Genomic DNA, 13,105 nt, shown 5'->3' on the forward strand with positions numbered 1-13,105 from the left:
GAGTAGGGGGGCTTTTAATGGATCACTTTTTGGCAATGAAATTTACAGGTGTGAGATCAGGACCATGGTGGTGGGCAAAGGGTGAAAGCTACTAGCTGCATTTTCAAAGTCATGTGTAGTTTGGGTCTTAGTCCAGACAGTTCCATTAGCTAGTGAGCAACGTAACTATCGAAATCAGATTGATTATGTCCTTTGCAGCCAAAGATGGAGAAGCTCCATACAGTCAGTCAAAACAAGACCTGGAGCTGACTGTGGCTCAGATCATGAGCTGCTTCTTGCAAAATTTTGGCTGAAATTGAAGAACGTCGGGAAAACCACTAAACCGTTCAGGTATGACCTAAATCATATCCCTGATGAATATACAGTGGAGGTGAGGAATAGATTTCAGGGATTAGACCTGATAGACAGAGTGCCTGAGGAATTATGGACGGAGGTCTGTAACATTGTTCAGGAGGCAGCAACGAAATCCATCCCAAAGAAAAAGAAATGCAAGAAAGCAAAGTGGCTGTCTGATGAGGCTTTACAAGTAGCTGAGGAAAGAAGGGAAGCGAAAGTACAAGCTGGGTTTCGAAGAGGCAGAGGAACTAGAGATCAAATCGCCAACATTCGCTGCATCATGGAGAAAGCAAGAGAATTCCAGAAAAACGTCTATTTCTGCTTCATTGACTACGCTAAAGCCTTTGATTGTGTGGATCACAACAAACTGTGGCAAATTCTTAAAGTGATGGGAGTACCAGACCACCTTACCTGTCTCCTGAGAAACCTGTACGAGGGTCAAGAAGCAACAGTAAGAACCAGACATGGAACAACCGAGTGGTTCAAAATTGGGAAAGGAGTACGACAAGGCTGCATATTGTCACCCTGCTTATTTAACTTATATGCAGAGTACATCATGAGAAATGCCGGGTTGGATGAATCAGAGGTCGGAATTAAGATTGCTGGGAGAATTATCAACAACCTCCGATATGCAGACGATACCACCCTAATGGCAGAAAGCGAAGAGGATCTAAAGAGCCTCTTGTTGAGGGTGAAAGAGGAGAGTGCAAAAGCTGGTTTGAAACTCAACATTAAAAAAACGAAGATCATGGCATCTGGCCCCATCACTTCCTGGCATATAGAAGGGGAAGAAATGGCAGCAGTGACAGATTTTACTTTCTTGGGCTCCAAGATCACCGCAGACGGTGACTGTAGCCATGCAATTAAAAGACACTTGCTCCTTGGGAGGAAAGCTATGGCCAACCTAGACAGCATAGTAAGAAGCAGAGACATCACCTTGACGACAAAGGTCCGTCTAATCAAAGCTATGGTTTTCCCAGTAGTAATGTATGGCTGTGAGAGCTGGACTATAAGGAAGGCTGAGCGCCGAAGAATTGATGCTTTTGAACTGTGGTGCTGGAGAAGACTCTTACGAGTGCCCTGGACTGCAAGGAGGTCAAATCAGTCCATCCTAAAGGAAATCAACCCTGAGTGCTCATTGGAAGGACAGATAATGAAGCTGAAGCTCCAATATTTTGGCCACCTAATGCGAAGAGAAAACTCCCTGGAAAAGACCCTGATGCTGGGAAAGACTGAAGGCAAAAGGAGAAGGGGACGGCAGAGGATGAGATGGCTAGATAGCATCACCGATGCAATGAATATGAACTTGAGCACGCTCCGGGAGAGAGCGCAGGACAGGAAGGCCTGGCGTGCTATGGTCCATGGGGTCACGAAGAATCGGACACGACTGAACGACTGAACAACAACAAACGTAACTATGATGTGTGAATCCAGGTAGGAAGACACTGGTGTGTTTTATTAATAAGTTCCTAAGCTTTTGTTATTCTTTTTACATTAATTTGTAGTTTGTAAAATGAGAAAGCATGAACCAATGAAATTCCTGGTTAAGCAATGCATGAAATGTAGGGTACTTTCACATATCACATTGACTGGCCCAGTATGTGGATTCCATACCTGATTCTATGTGTTCAGTAATCAAAGGCAAAAGAGTGATTATGTGATGGTCATTTGCTTCAAATCATTTCCCTATTTACAGAATCTCCACTACACAATTAGTTTCAGGGCTCTCATACTAAGGGAGTAAAGGACCCATTTCATCATAATGTGGAATGCTTATTGAGCTACTTCATTTGAGCTATAGCCTTCACTGTGCCATCCGTTATTTTGCTCAAAGTGTTTGTACATTTCAGATTTCCCCCCCTTGATGGACATCAAGAAAATAATTAGAGTGTTGATGCTTGCAACATGCAAAAATGGCTTGGTTATTTTCATAAGTAGATCTATAATTGGGTTCCTGCAACCACGCTGATTCACATATGGTACTTAGGAGTCAATTAAATTGCCCTAACAAGCAATTACTGCTTTATTGTTTAATCTATTTTAGCAAGTCATGTTGTTCTCTTCAAAAGTTTGCATATATGTAAGTCAGCAAGTCAAAGGTCCGTCTAATCAAAGCCATGGTTTTCCCAGTAGTAATGTATGGCTGTGAGAGCTGGACTATAAGGAAGGCTGAGCGCTGAAGAATTGATGCTTTCGAACTGTGGTGCTGGAGAAGACTCTTACGAGTCCCCTGGACTGCAAGGAGGTCAAATCAGTCCACCCTAAAGGAAGTCAACCCTGAGTGCTCATTGGAAGGACAGATACTGAAGCTGAAGCTCAAATATTTTAGCCACCTAATGCGAAGAGAAAACTCCCTGGAAAAGACGCTGATGCTGGGAAAGACTGAAGGCAAAAGGAGAAGGGGATGACAGAGGATGAGATGGCTAGATAACATCACTGATGCAATGAATATGAACTTGAGCACACTCCGGGAGAGAGCGCAGGACAGGAAGGCCTGGCGTGCTATGGTCCATGGAGTCACGAAGAGTCGGACATGACTGAACGACTGAACAACAACAACAAGTCAGCAAGTAGAAGCAATACTATTGCCTGTGCCTGAACTGCTGGAAACTGTATATTTAGATCAAACTTTAAAAAATTAAGTCTTTTGAATGTTGTCTCAATATTTCTATAGTCACATATTATATGATGATGATGATATAAAGAAATGAGGCTGCAAATACCTGCAATTTGCACATTCTGGTGCAAATACTATATATGCTTTTTGCAGATATGTGTTAAGTTCTGGGTAGGGGGTAGGGACTCTAGTTGTGAAATGTGCAGTCTTATGGGCAACAACAGGGAAGGATAGAGAATTGATTAATTTCTTATCCTAAAATGCATTATTTCTAATAAGGATCATGCTGCAGATAATAAAATGCATCCATGCTCCTTAATGGCATATACAGATTAATTTTGTGCTTTTCGATAAGCTACTACATACAACTTTAAGTCAGTTTCAGATTGTAACATACATCTAGTCATCAAATACCATGCATAGTGCTTAGAGATGATTTTCAGGTGAGAATCACATGATGGCTTTAAACCATTAGGTGTGGTACAACTGCTGGCCCATCTATCACCACTTTAAACCAACACAAGAAAACAAACGCACACACATCTGTTTTAAATATGTATGTGCAAAGACAATTCACATCCATATTTCCATGCAGGAGTGTGGAAATGTCTGTAGAAAAAAGGGAGATGTTTTGCACAGTGCTAATGTAGCCATGAAATTAAAAGACGCTTGCTCCTTGGGAGGAAAGCTATGGCAAACCTAGACAGCATAGTCAGAAGCAGAGACATCACCTTGCCGACAAAGGTCCGTATAATCAAAGCTATGGTTTTCCCAGTAGTAATGTATGGCTGTGAGAGCTGGACTATAAGGAAGGCTGAGCGCCGAAGAATTGATGCTTTTGAACTGTGGTGCTGGAGAAGTCTCTTACGAGTCCCCTGGACTGCAAGGAGGTCAAATCAGACCATCCTAAAGGAAATCAACCCTGACTGCTCAATGGAAGCACAGATACTGAAGCTGAAGCTCAAATATTTTGGCTACCTAATGCGAAGAGAAAACTCACTGGAAAAGATCCTGATGCTGGGAAAGATTGAAGGCAAAAGGAGAAGGGGACGGCAGAGGATGAGATAGCATCACCGATGCAATGAATATGAACTTGAGCACGCTCCGGGAGAGAGCGGAAGACAGGAAGGCCTGGCGTGCTATGGTCCATGGGGTCACGAAGGGTCGAACATGACTTAACGACTGAACAACAACAAAAATGTGAACTAACAGTGGATGTTGGAGAAGTTGGAAAAGCAGAATGAAATTGTATGAAATATCATTTGCAGGCATAAATACAGAATTGTATGGATAGAAGTGGCATTTCTTGTTACTTTCAGTATTATATTGTGAAATTTAATTTATTCCAGGGTACCTGAACGCCAATCAGGTACATATAGGAAATAGGTGATACTGCCTTCCTCTGCTCAAAACACACAGATGTGCAAAATGTAATGATGGTATATAAAAGAAAAAGGGTCTGTAAGTAATTGTGGGTATAATATGCATGTTGATAATGAGCATGGTTATCTATAACATGTTTAATTTTCTGGAGTAGGCATCCCTCAGCACTGGCAAGGGTAACCTTTATTTCAGTGTCTGGGTGGGCTGTCAGTTCAGAGGGATTTTAAGAGTCAAAGAAATCACAAATTAACTATCAGCAGTTTAAGGAATCATTATTAATACACTGATTTCATATACCACTTAAGTATAAAGGAATTGCTAAATCTGTGTAGGCTTATTAAAGTACTGTCTTCTCATGGCAGAAAATCCTCAATATTTTGAAGATATTATTTTTCTTCACTGGCATGGCTTTGATCCAAATACCACGAAATCACAGCTTTTTCTACTACATTAAAAAAAAACATGAATCAGACTTGAATCTGTTTCCCCCTCATTTTGCAGTTCGATCTACTTCAATTGGCAAAGGCAATGAAAACAACATGGATAGTCATTAAAGTGTGGATTAATCAGTAATCTTCGTAATGATACAGCCAGCTTGTTGAAGCTGTAGTAGAATCTCAGTCCAGTTATTGCATCATTCTGCAGCTTTATAGGACAAAATATCAGCCTTATATTGAATCATAGAGTTTAAATAGACCACAGGAGCTGAATTGTATTGTGTGAGAGACTAACCAGCCATTAATTAGGGACAGCATTCTCTAGGGAATCTTGCCATCTTGAGATCTACCCTAGATCAATACTCTGAAAGTATTGATTTAACCAAAACATTTAACATCAATGTTAAATAACTGTGTTTTTTTAATTATTATTTTAGAAAATAATTTGGTTGCAAAACCAGTTCAGTCAAGAAGATTGAGATGCAATAATCTGTTAATTAATCAAAATGTCATGATTTGCTAGGGCTGCGAGCATGATCTTAAGCATACTTACTTGAAAGCCATTTTAAATCCCTGTGATCTCTTCCAAATCTCTGACTCTATAGCATATCTGGGTCAAAGTGAACTAATTTAGCAATGCTTCCTTAGTGACATTGCACCATAGATGCTAATTTAAAGGAAATCACCCATAGAACGAAGGGGGAAATGATGATAAGGACATACTGAATACCTCTTTGCTAAAGAATTGGCTTAGAATTGTTGAATTGTTCTGCCAGACAGCAAGCTATTATTAGCAGGTGAGGTGAGGAAACCTGTTATGAAGTATTTGCTGCAGATGAAATGGCTGTGAAGAGATTTTGAGAACAGTCATGTGAAATAAATTTCTTTCTTCTTGTGACAATATAACAGTATCTATCACCTTGATTGCTCAGATATGGGTGTGAGCCCTCATTTATGTTAATATGCATAACAAGCATGACCTGCAATAAAAAGTTGTAGGATGTGGTGTGCTCCAGTTCTGTGTTCCTATCAAGGAGCCATTCCTTCCTTCACAATGCTCCATTCCATGTCCCCTTCCACCCAGTTTTGGTTTTTTTTTCATCCCAACAGACATTCAGCATTCAATGACCACTAAGCACCCCCAGTCTTCATTCAACTATTTTAGAGGTTTCCCCCACCCTTCCTTATGGCTTTTTTTTTTTTTTTAATGTACTTCTGCAGACCTTGGGTTTTTTCCCCAGCCTGCTCCCTCTTGATTATGGATTTATTTATTTGCTTTGTATCCCACCTTTTAACCAAAAAATGGTGTTCAAGGTGGCTTAATAATAATAAAACCAAGATTAAAACAAATGCTTAATTAAAATAATTATAAACACAAATAAATTAAAAGTAAAAACACAATAACAGGCTAGCTTATATGCCAAGAACCTGCCTAAATAAAAATGTCTTTGCCTGCTGGCAGAAAAACAACAGAAAAGTAGCCAACCTAGCCTCTCTCAGCAGGGAGTTCCAGAGCCTGGGGGCAGCCACCGAAAAGTCCCTCTTGCATCCCCTCAAATATGCCATTGATGGTGGCAAGATGGAGAGAAGGGCCTTCCCAGAAGACTTTAAAACCTGCGCAGGCTCATATGGATGAATGGATGATACCATTTTGGCTGTATAAGTATCTATACTTGCCTCTTAACTTCGGAAATATAGGGAATGATATATTTTACATTTTGTATTGTGATACGCCGTCTAAAAATATGCTGATATTGCAGTACTGATATACTCAATCACCTCTCTCCCTAATTTAATCATCTTTACCAAACACGCCTGAAATATGTATTGTGGCATTTAATTGATACAAATAAGTTGTGCTGTATGTTCTAGTGCTCAAGTTCTAGTGTTTAATGCTTCACAGATAACTTCCTTGACACCCATCAGACTCCCTGCCCTTCCTGATTTTTATTTTATCAGATATTGTATTTATTTTAATTGGGAGGCTGGCATGCCCCAGAGGCATTCTTAGAAAATAAAAATGGCAGTGGCTGCAGCCCAATGCTTAGTTTTAAAGTCACGCAGAAAAAAGAAAAAGGTAAGCTAAAGGTGGCAGGGAGAATCCCGGGGGCCTAGAAGGGGTGAGTAGCGAGGATATGTATGTTTTGCTTGTGTGTGGGGAGAGGGGGGTTATTTGTTTAGGTGTGGTGTGCGTTTTGCCTGGTTTTGTGTGTGGGGTGTGTGTGTGTGTGTTGCCTGTTTGATTTTTGGTGTGACTGTGTGGTGTGGTAGATGCTTTGCCAAAATGTATATACGTGTGTGTGTTTCCCTGAACACTGCCAGTTTGCCTTCAGTGAAATGGGTTTTTTTTGTGTGTGTTTTGTGGCAAATATGTGATTTGGCATTTGAGGCTCAAACTCCACCCGTGCCTTGTACTCCATTTCTTGGCCAAGTTACTTCTCTCTGAGCCTACAGTGAAATGGGTGTTGGAACAGAAAACTGTGGGCTCAAAAGAGTGTTTTTGTGTTTTGATGCTCAGACTCCACCTCTGCCTTGTACTTAGGCAAGTTATTCTTTTATCCTTACTACTTTGCCTTCTGGAAAATGGGCGATTTATGATCAGCCATGCTCACCATGGCAGCCTTTTTATGAGAACACCCATGATAATTTCATAGCTGTTTTTGAGCTATGCATTCCTTATTCCAGGGAGCTACTTTCAGTTTTTACTAATGTTTTTAATAATCCGTATCCAGATATTAATAATCTGTAGTAGTCCTGTGTCAACACTTTATTTTTCTACCAGTTTTTCGTTGTCTTTTAGGAAGGGGCACAATAACAGACCAAATAATAAAATAATCCAATAATTTTATGGAAGGGGCACGATACAGACCATTGCTTCTTAACTTATCCTATACCTCTGCAACACTCACAAATGCATTCCTTTTTATTTATTTTGCACAGTTGTTACATGTGTCTTGGAAAGTAACCATTCAGCAGATGTGAGTGAGTGCCTGAAGTGGGCGGAACCCATGCCTTCCCTTGTCCAGGACTGCCTGATTCCTTGCAAAGATGACTGCACGTTCACCCCTTGGTCTAAATTTACAGGATGTACTTCAGACTGTGAATCAACACGAACCAGAAGACGAACTCTCACCGGTAGTATCAATATTTTATACTTCATCCTTAGTCCTTTTGTTTCAAAATGACTTTGGAACAGACTTTGAAAATTTGTCAGATACAGTTGGTGTTTTGCTCATAGGGTGTTCTTACTTTTGTATTAAAGTAGCTCAATAATGGGCCCAAAGCAGAGTTACTGAAAGTATGTGATTGTTATATGAGTCATTGTTTGTAACCCATGCTCAGTCAGCTGTAGATGTGCAATATATCCTGGCCAAATATCTGAAAATTATCATTATGTATTCATCCACAAATGGGGTAATTTTTTTTTTTTTAAGTGCATGATTTGTTGACTGTACAACAGGTCTTTTAGCACTACAAGGATGTGGATCTGAGTGAGCCAGAGAGATTGTGCTTCATCGGGCATTGGTGGCACCAACTTTTCCCCTCTCTCTTGCTTTCTTGGGCTGCTGGCCTTTTTCAGCTAGCCTTATTATCTCAGTCCTGATTAGTCACAGCTAGCAGTCACTGATCTCTTTCCAAGCATACTGTATGTGCCAGTCAGCAAACAACCCTCGCCTTTAGCATAAAGTTTTGCCTCCTCTTCCCTGAATTCTTATTCTGTTGTCAAACTACATGAATCATCCCAAATCTGATTGTCTGCAAAGTGACATACTTGGCACAGTGCTAAAATATATCTGTCTCTCAGAGAAAATAGCCTATAGGCCACTTAGAAAAAATCAACTGGACAAGACTTTACAGATGGTTTGTTAGCGCAGAACATTCTGTGTTGCTGCAATGAACTTTGTGTTGACAGTTCTTGTAGCATAAAGCTATTGTAACTGCAATGCACTCTCTGTGATGAGAACTTATGTATTAGAATGAGATATAAGATGGATCTGTGGAACAGGAAAACCATTGATATCTAACTGAGCTGTGAAACTGGAAATCTCCAGTGCAAATCCCCTCTCGGTTGTGAAGTAGTTTCTGGCAAGCTTATCGTTTTCTCAGCCTCCTACCTTCAGCATGGGAATAATAATACTGGCATAAAGGGTTACTGTGAGCAGTACCAAGGTAAGGTTTGTGAAGTGCTTTGATATAAATATTATTCATGTATGGTGATTATGATGGTGATTAAAAAATCAAATTAAATCCTTTCTTAAATCAGTTAGAAGTACCTTTTGAATTCCTCATCTAACCTACTGTTTATGTAGTCACTGTTCATCTAGATGCTGGCAGTAGTTGTAGTCCGGCATTCTGAACCTGAATAGGGCAAACATGTAAGGAGAAGGTACAGTCCAGCCTCATCCCTTTCCTTCGTCATATTTGTCACCCTCAATTAATGGAGGGTGACTTTCTGCAGAGAAGAGCCTCTTCTATCTATGGAGGCTCTCTGTGCACCAGAACCTGATTTTCCAGCATTTTGGCTCCTTTGGCAAGTCTCCATGGATACAGGAAGCTTTCCTCTTCAGACAGTCAACCTCCATGGTTGAGGGTGGCAAAGAAGAGGGGGCAGGGCTAGAGCACCTTTTCTCCTTCTGCATTTCAGGTTCAGACTGTCTGATCTGGGCTAGTGTCTCTATCCAAGTTGGTATCTTCCAGGAATCTATCCTATTTAACTTCACAGGGGAATAAATAAACCACCTAGAGTCAAAACAGACACTACTTTAGATTCATGTCTAGCATGTCTTTTGCCCCTTGAAAGAAATACAAGGAAAGGAGGGAGAGGCCAGGCGGGCATTTGCCATCCAACAAGCCACATACCACTGGAGCCGCTTCCTGGCCCACAAGATAAGCTTTTCTCCCTTGCAGAGAAAGCAAGAATCAGTTGGGCAGGGTGGAAGGAAAGAAAACAGGCCTGTGAAGGGAGGGAACATTCCCTGTCTGTGGCCCATTTGAACAATGAATCCTTCTCAAGGAGTTTTGATGTTAAATGGAGTCGCTTGGGGGCCTGAATTCACTTTCAGGGTGAGCAGTGTGTTCGTCACCCATCTATACTCTCAATAGCCCGTGTTCCCAGACCAGTGCAAATTCTCAGATCCTCTTTGTGTATTCATCAAATGTACAGCTATTTACAGTGGCCATTTAATGCTAAGCCCCTCAGCAATAATATTGGCTCATTGTCATTAGTTCCGTAAGGCTTAACAGTTTCTTCAGTAGCAAACGTCTGTTTTATTTTAGGTTTCTTGCCCTATTGCAAGGGCAGCTTACAAAATAACTTCTCAGTTTGTTTTCCCCAATGTCCCCATCTATTGCAGGCACATGCGCGCGCACACACACACTTGCTATTATCACCAAGCGTGTGGTTACTTCTTCAATAAAAATATTACATTTTGAGTAATATCTAGAAAGGCTGGAAGTCCCAGCTGCTGATCTTGCCTTTCTTCCTGTTCCTAGGCTCAGGGGGTTCCAGGTGTTCAGTAGGGAAGGAAATGGAGTCACTCTCTTCTCCATTATTACTTCCCAGGTTTCAGAGTGCCCAGGCATGGAAAACAGATTCCAGACAGATCATGTTGCTATGCTGGAGGAGCATATGCTTCGTTCACCCTTACAATTTTGTTGTTCGGTCGTTAAGTCGTGTCCGACTCTTCGTGACCCCATGGATCATAGCACGCCAGGCCTTCCTGTCCTCCGCTCTCTCCCAGAGTGTGCTCATGGGATAATAGCTGACACAGACACTTCCCATGAATAAATCTATGCATAGAGGACCAAATGTTGTGACCATTTTTAGGGTTATTATGCCCCTTGGGAAGAGATGGACAGCCAGCCAGTTCTCCTTCTGTCCTTTGATAGCATCCAGCCCAGATAAGCTAGGCTATGTAGGGAGAGAAACAAAACATACACCCTCCCTTGAATTTGGTCTAAAATCTCTTTCCAAAGTCCAAATAAACCCCCTCCTGCAAAGTTTATTGTGAAAATCCGAGATGAGAAGGAAAACAAAGCAAGCACAAAAACAAAATACAAAACCTATTAGCCTAAGTGACTGGAATTCATCTGGAGAGACTACAGAAGTTCCATGTATCCCACTTACAAAGCTGTATTCCCCCATTTATTCCCCCTGGCTAAGGGAAGAGCAGGGTGACTACCCAATTACCTCTCCCAATAGGTGCAAAGCACATTAGCACAGGACACCAATTACCACCCATTAGAGAAGACTAGAAGGAGGCCACTTAAAGGAGAATGACCTTGTCTTGATCTACCAGACAAAATACCTCTAAGAGCATAAAAAAAATAGACGTGTCCTTCCAGAAACCCAACAGGAGGCAGCTGACTTGGCCAGGAAATGCCCACAACTAAGGGGAAATAGACGCTGAGAAACAGCTCAGCGTCACATGTATGATTTGTTATTTCTTCCTTCAAAGAAAAAAAAGGGGGAAGGAATATGCAGTCCAGTCCTCCATGCATACAGGTGTCTGCATAGAGCACATTCATCAAACATTACTGCATGAAAGTGGTAGAGGTGGGGGCACACTTGTGCAACCATCACTGCTCCACGACCTTCAGTGCGGGTAAGCATCTGACCCAGGCCGAAGCCTCGAAAAGCACCTGGCTAATATTAAGGCTTCCTTCTGGGCATCATTGTCTATGTACATCTGCTTTAGATAGCAATAACCTGCTCCTGACTCTCTATTCAACACTGAAGTGTTTATTGCTTTGGTTTAGTAAGTGCAGCAGGGCCAGGCAAAAGAGAATCCATTCTCCCCTTAAGCCACTATTACTATGACAAAATGTGTTTAAAATAGTCTCAGTATAATCTTGGTGTATATATTATTAAAGTGTTCAGATAGGGAAAGACCACCTCCAGCATATCACAGTTATAACTCACAGGAGAATTACCTCAGAGCATAATGCCAGGTAGGGAGTGTGGGGGACAAAACAAGCCCACAAATGCTACTCTACTGCAAAATGGGCATTCAGTTAATGCTTTGTGATAAGAACTTGACTATAGGTATTGGGAAAGAGTGGCTTCAGAACAACTGAAAATTCCTATTGCTCTTTAAGTACAGGCATCATTATTATATTAGAAATCCTTTACAAAACAGAAAAGAGAAAAGAATCAACATGAAATAGTACAATAATAATTTCTAAGCAAGAGTACCTCTTATTATTTAATGAGCCATGTTCATGAATAAAGCAGTTTGATTCTCTTGTGAACAGACAATGCAATGATATTGAAACGAGGCATGATACTTTACCTGCAATAGCAGAATACCCTTTAATTGGTGGCATGTTATTCTAATTCTAAACAAAATGAATGTGATAGCTATTGTGCATTCCTTATATTCCGTTCTGGAACCTCTTAATGCCAAAAATATTTACTAAAGCTGTCATGTGTAATTTTTTTTCTGCTTTGTTGTTCAAGCTTTTGATGTACCACCTCAGCTAATGGAACCCACCCCCCTCGCCCAACTAAAGCATTCTCCTTTAAGTGGAAATAGAAAATATTAAATAATATGAGCTCAAAGCGTGACAACAAAAAGTTTCTCATCTGATTTTTTTTCTTATTCACTCAGGTTTGACCTAACATAGGTTGTGTTGCAGTAGATAACAGTGTTTCATTTAAGAATGGAAAATGCATGATCAAATACCAGTTCAGGGCCAAATTAGATGTTACACCTAAATGTGTCTGTTTTCCCCATGTTTTTATACAACTATAAAGCAGCATTAGGAGGAGAAGGAACATGAAGTGGGAGAGAGAGGTGCTTAGCTTTTTTCCCACTGTTAATTTCCCCACTCAAACCCCACCTCCCTGGACTTTCCCCCTCCCACCCCCCTGGTGTGGGGAAAGACCATTTGAACAGAAAGCAGCTGTGAAGAAAGGAGTTCAGCCCTCTTCTCTTCATTGTTCCTCCTGCCAAATTCGCAGCTTCCTGAGGCTGCTTTTCATTTACATTGGCATGTAACATCTAATGTGGTTGTTGGCAATGAAGCTAATTTGGTGGCCTTAAGCTAGTCTCTCTTGCTCGGCCAAACCTACCTCACAGGGTTGATACAGGGATAAACCTGCCCTGCCCTTGGGATATAAGGTGGGGAGAAAAAACAAGGGGCAGTTTCCAGTGCTGGCAATCCTCCAGTTGTAAACACATAATGGGAACAACCACTAGCACAATGGGAAAGTAGCACTTTCTAGCACAACCCAAGAAACTACCCAAAAGTACTGCTTCCAGGACAAGTCGGTGAAGCTCTCTTCTGCACCCTCCACTCCCTTGTCCCCTTCCAGAAGTGGTAGTTTCAA

General features: G+C 41.2%; 1 protein-coding gene across 1 annotated transcript in view; it reads left to right on the forward strand.

The window, feature by feature from the left end:
- THSD7B (thrombospondin type 1 domain containing 7B) overlaps positions 1-13,105 on the forward strand; it is a 645,752-nt gene that overhangs the window by 452,509 nt on the left and 180,138 nt on the right. The window contains exon 13 of the mRNA XM_084829626.1: positions 7,714-7,908. Within this exon, the coding sequence (XP_084685752.1) occupies positions 7,714-7,908 (195 nt within the window). The remainder of the gene's footprint in view (positions 1-7,713; positions 7,909-13,105) is intronic.

The sequence above is a fragment of the Heloderma suspectum genome, chromosome 1 (assembly GCF_057233095.1).
Source record: "Heloderma suspectum isolate Gila_16-S chromosome 1, 16-S_ref, whole genome shotgun sequence".
In the NCBI taxonomy this organism is placed as follows: Eukaryota; Metazoa; Chordata; class Lepidosauria; order Squamata; family Helodermatidae; genus Heloderma; species Heloderma suspectum.